General features: G+C 38.2%; 1 protein-coding gene across 3 annotated transcripts; it reads right to left on the bottom strand.

Annotated features, from left to right (window-relative positions):
* LOC133439846 (C-type mannose receptor 2-like) lies at nt 1–5,305 on the bottom strand. 3 transcript variants are annotated; one of them, XM_061717520.1, is made up of 6 exons: nt 5,183–5,305; nt 4,571–4,613; nt 4,064–4,435; nt 2,279–2,632; nt 2,075–2,172; nt 1–1,382 (listed from the first exon to the last, which is right to left on the bottom strand). In XM_061717520.1, exons 2-6 carry the CDS (start codon nt 4,602–4,604, stop codon nt 1,293–1,295), a joined length of 948 nt encoding a protein of 315 aa, XP_061573504.1. In that variant the 5' UTR covers nt 4,605–4,613; nt 5,183–5,305; the 3' UTR covers nt 1–1,292. The 3 variants fall into 3 exon arrangements, with proteins under 3 accessions (XP_061573504.1, XP_061573505.1, XP_061573506.1); XM_061717521.1 differs by having other exon boundaries at nt 2,075–2,169; XM_061717522.1 differs by having other exon boundaries at nt 2,342–2,632.

The following is a 5,305-nucleotide window of genomic DNA, read 5'->3' as shown; positions in this document are numbered from 1 at the left end:
TACAATTTGATTTCAAGCAAATATACAGACACATTTATGTCATTACACCCTCTTTATGAAGGAAAATCCATTGGGACCACATGGGGGCAGCATATCTCAGAAAGTTCAAGCCTCAATTCACATTTCCACAATTGCATGGTCAAAGTCAGCACAGCAGAGCTTTAAGCCCCCATGTGGCCAAAAGTGTTATTGCTACATAGAGTAACGTTTATGAATTGTTACTAGTTTTAGTTATTGGTCCTGAGGCTCAGAACATTTCTTGAAATTACATTCGTTATCACTAAATTCATTAAACCAAGTCAGAAATTTGGGCATAATTTTTGATTCTGAACTTACGTTTATTCCTCACATAAGGCCGGTTGTGAAAACGGGATTTTACCATCTTAAAAATATAGCCAGAGTCCGCCAGTTTCTCTCTCTGACCAACACGGAGATGCTAATGCATGCTTTTATTTTTAGTTGTATCGATTATTGCTACGTCCTACTTTCTGGTCTTCCCAGAAAAAGCATATCACACCTTCAGTTGCTCCAGAATTCGAAGCCTGACGAAGACCAGAAAGCGGGCCCATACTACTCCAGTTTTAAGATCCGTGCATTGGCTCCCCGTATCTCGCAGGATTGATTTTAAGGTCCTTGTAGTTGTTTTTAAGTGTCTGAATGGTCTTGGGCCGTCTTATTTTGCAGAAATGCTTTTACCATACCAACCCTTGCAGATCCTCTGGTACCGGTCTTCCACTTCTATGCCCCACGACTGTGGTTTAGCCTGCTGGTGGAGCTGAGTGCCGCAGAGAATGTTGACGCTTTAAAAAAATATACATTTTAAACATGTAAAGCACTCTGTGCTACATTTTTGTATGAAAAGTGGTTTATCAATAAAGTTTGATTGGTTGACTACTGCACTATCGAAGTATCATAAAGGGGTTTTGATTAGAAACTATGAAAACAAGAACATTTTAAGCTTCTGTTCATAATCAAACATAAAATAAACACAAACAAACACAAGTCATGACTATTTTGAGTATAAACGACAAAATTTTAATTCGGTACTTAATTCTCATATCAGGGTTTCTTAAATCTCTAAAGCCTCAATAGTGTTGATCTCATTTGTACGTTGTTTTGGATAAAACGCTCTAATAACTAAGTGAAATTAATGGCATTACTTGACTTACACATACTAAATGCAGTAACTAACATGTTTATTACGTTGGTTACTTTAAGTTATAAGTTTAAGTTAATCTTTTCTTTTCTACATCTTCAGACTTAATATAGATTGAAAAAATGAAAGCTGTTTTTCAGAGATCATCCTTGATAAAAACCCTTCCGTCAGGTTGTTTGTTCCATTGTAACTTTTCCTGGCCGGTGCCGGTCATCTTCAGTTTCATCTAGAAAACAAAGCAAACGAAAAAAGAGAAATAAACAAGAAGAAGAAGGGTTCCATGATGTTGTCATTTTTCTCTGAAACACTGGGATGGCCTTGGCCACAGAAGCAAAGGACATGCAGAACGTCATAGTTTGTCAATGGTGAGAAAAATGAAGTGGACATGGCTGGTTTTTCTGCATTTTTTTTTTTTTTTTTTAATTTTTGGTCATATTTTGTCTTGTTGGCTTGTCATTGTTGAAAATGTACATAATCTTTTAAAGTTTTGTTTATAGAAGCTTGGTTTTTAGCTCTGTGTTCAAGACTGGGGCCACCTTTGAACCGTTACAGAAAGGCACTTAGACCATTAAACCATTAGACCAATAAGAAAACACTTAAGACGAAGTATGTATACTTTCTCAAGTAAATACTAACTGTTTGATATATGGTAACTGTGACACTAATGTAGAAGTACCTTAGATAAGACAAAGATGGCTGGGAATGGCCATCTGATACCTAAAAGATGCTTCTAAGGTTCAACATCAGTTTAAAGACCTCTCTTCACTTCACGTGTTGTTTGAACTCTGTGTTTTGCCTGTCAGGTTACAGGAAAGGCTGCCCCATCTTTTTCCTGCAGGCTGTATGGACCGTATTAAGTCGCATGCTTAAATGGCTGACATTTATCTTCTTACACTTAACAACACTCGTAACAATCACCTGCTCCAAGATACTCTCTTGCACTGCAGGGTCATTGAGATCCAACGTTGAGTCCTTTGTGCTGATCCTCACTTTGTAACGCCTCTTACTGATTTCTACTAATAAAAGATACACAAATGCAACCAAATATCAAGATTTCTGCTCATTTGAGTCTTTGGAACAAAACACATTTATAAAATTCCATATTTGATTTGAAGAAGGAACCTGAAGATCTGCAGGAACAGATGAAAGGATGAGTTTCTGAACACTCCCGCGTTCCCCATTTACCGGATTCATTCCTCAGCAAGACGCCACAGTCCTCAGCATCCACGCCCCCGACTTCCTGCTTCACTGTAAAATACCTCAACGCAGAATATATTCCGTCTGACCAAGCCCAGGGATCGCAGAAGACACCGACCCACACTTCCTGGCCATCAACAAGTTTTCGGACAGCTGAATGCTCTTCTTCGTTCCTCATGCTGGTCAGGTCGAAGTAGCGGTCCCTGCAGTAGTGCAGAGCCTCGGTCCAGCCCATTGGGGTTGTGTTCAGAATGTACTGAGCTGTGCCATCTGTTTTTACTGCATAAGAAGGAAAAACATATTTATTGCTGGATGTTAATGCAGTGCTCCGCTTTGCTTTGTATATGGCGATGTTTGATTTTATCTTAAACCTTGCTGCCAGCAAGGTTTAAGGCTGAGCAGGACGATTGGATTTAGTCACACATTTATATCGTTGCAGCCACTGCTTTACTATATAAAAGCCCTAAAATGTAAGTGTGCTCAAAGTTGTTGCTCAAAGGTGATGGACTCTGCAGGAGCAGTACATGTCCAGGACCCAGAGACGTGCAACCAAGATCACAGCCAACCCTTCTCATTTTTCAGACCCTGCCCTCCATCAGGACCAGGTTTCTCCCCCACTGCAGTCGGCCCGCTGAACACTGACCCAATGACCCCCCAGATGACCCCCTTAAAATAAATTAGTCACTTTCATTTGCACTACATCTCATCTCTCTCCCATCGTTCTGTATATAACGTTTTACTTTTTATTTCTTTGCTTATCTTTTTATTGACCCATTTATTCTAATGTATCTCTTTTTCTTTTATTCTGTTTTTTTACCTGCCATTGTTTCTGTTATGTTTATGTAATAATTGCTCGGGGTTCATGTTCTGGGTCAATAAAATTGAATTGAAAAATGGAATTGAATTGTTGTGTATATATTTCAAATTACTATGTGTAAGACTACTTTTTTTCAGATTTTTACACGATTTTCTATTGTCTGTTTGTACTCTGTTTGCACCTGACACAACAACAAATTCCTATAAAGTGTTCTTTATCATACCTGCAAATTAAATTCTAATTCTGATAGTGACATAAAAAGGACGTTTCCAGTTGAATTGTATTGGCTTATTCAATTCAATTCAATTTGATTTATAACGCATCTATTACAACACAAGTTGTCTCTAGGATCTTTCCAGAGACCCAGAACATAAACCCCCGAGCAATTATTACATAAACAATGGCGGGTAAAAACTCCCCTAATGGGGGAAAAATCTTAAGCCAAACAGTGGCAAGAGAATCTCCCCTTTAGGAGGGAAGAAACCTTCCTGCCCAAGGCCAGCCGGGTAGAGCAGGAAAAGAGAGATCAAACGGCGAGAACAAAGAACAGGTTTTAGAAAGAAAATCTTCATTGCTTTCCAACTGAAACAACTTTTTTCTACTTGAAAGGACAAATAAAGCTTTTTTTTAAAGTAAAAATCGAATTAACAGAGATATACTGCGACAAGGTGACGTAAGAAACATAAACGATTAAAGTCCCAAGTCCCAAGTCCCAAGTCCAAGAAGAGTCTCCTGAGTAGGAGGAAGTGGGTCTAGATAACTGATGGATAGATGGATGGATAGGAATGTGAATGAACATCCTTTTCCCCTTTTTACGAATAACATTTGCATTATATTTGAGAGTAAAGTGTGTGTGTGTGTGTGTGTATTAAATGTAAATTTGTGACACTCACCATCAAAACAAACCGAGGGGAAGTGATAGTGACAAGGCTGTGTGTACAAATATCCCTCTTTGTAAGTCCCGCAGAGGTTAAAAGGACTTGTACCCCAGCGCAAATAATTGTTTTCTCCCTCCTTGTAGAAACCGCTGGCCGTTATAGACCAGTGCCATCCCATGGTCTTCCCTTTCACAAGCCCAAACCACACATCATCATCGTATTTGCCCTCGACACGTTTCAGGATGGTTTTCATATGTTTCATGTTGTAGAAGGTGGTCAGGTCAACACATTTCTCTCTGCAGTAGCTCTGCGCCTCCTTCCAGGTTTTGGGGGTTTGGAATAAGACGTATTGGTTCTGGGAGGCACAGAAAGACAAGTAGCACAGTCCTGTGGGAGATTGTGTCAAAGTGTCACAGTGTTAAAGATCTGCATTTCTACAGATAAAAAAAACATTATTTATCTAACGGCGCGAGAGGGTGACAGTAGTTTTATAAGGAGAAACTGGCATGTTGACGCACTGACCTGTAAGAACAGTTAGAAGTTGCATGTTTTCCATTTCTGTTATCTGGTTTCATAAAACAGGAAGGAAGAAAAATGACTCACTTATTCACATTAAAGTCTTTGTTATCTTTTCAAATATAAAGCACATGTCAGTAAGAATTCACAAAGTAACTGAGCTCAATTAGAGTTTTCATTAGTTTTTCATAACATTTATTTCTCACTCATTTTTCCCTCTCTCATTTAAAATACAGGACTGTCTCAGAAAATTTGAATATTGTGATAAAGTTCTTTATTTTCTGTAATGCAATTAAAAAAACAAAAATGTGATACATTCTGGATTCATTACAAATCAAATGAAATATTGCAAGCCTTTTATTATTTAAATATTGCTGATTATTGCTTACAGTTTAAGATTAAGATTCCCAGAATATTCTATTTTTTTGAGTTAGGATATTTGAGTTTTCTTAAGCTGTAAGCCATGATCAGCAATATTAAAATAATAAAAGGCTTGCAATATTTCAGTTGATTTGTAATGAATCCAGAATGTATGACATTTTTGTTTTTGTAATTGCAGTACAGAAAATCACAATATTCTAATTTTCTGAGACAGTCCTGTCAATTTGTGGAACTTACCTGATGTTTGATGGCTCTTATTTCATCTGTTACAGACGCCTCCTGTCTCCGCTGAATCTGTCGTTATGACCTGCGTCAGCAATAAGGCTGAGGTTTTTGGTGGATAACAACAGGGGTGTGTGA

This window comes from Cololabis saira, chromosome 3 (genome assembly GCF_033807715.1).
Source record: "Cololabis saira isolate AMF1-May2022 chromosome 3, fColSai1.1, whole genome shotgun sequence".
Lineage (NCBI taxonomy): Eukaryota > Metazoa > Chordata > Actinopteri > Beloniformes > Belonidae > Cololabis > Cololabis saira.
This window is presented reverse-complemented; position numbering and strand designations above follow the sequence as displayed.

Bases quoted from the DNA above. Each gene is read 5' to 3' on its own strand.
- LOC133439846 (XM_061717520.1), bottom strand. From the start codon at position 4,604: ATGGAAAACATGCAACTTCTAACTGTTCTTACAG. The intron at 2,633-4,063 runs GTGAGTGTCACA...CTTCTTATGCAG, and splicing joins CCCCTCGGTTTGTTTTGATG to TAAAAACAGATGGCACAGCT. The intron at 2,173-2,278 runs GTTCCTTCTTCA...ATCTTTTATTAG, and splicing joins CTGTTCCTGCAGATCTTCAG to TAGAAATCAGTAAGAGGCGT.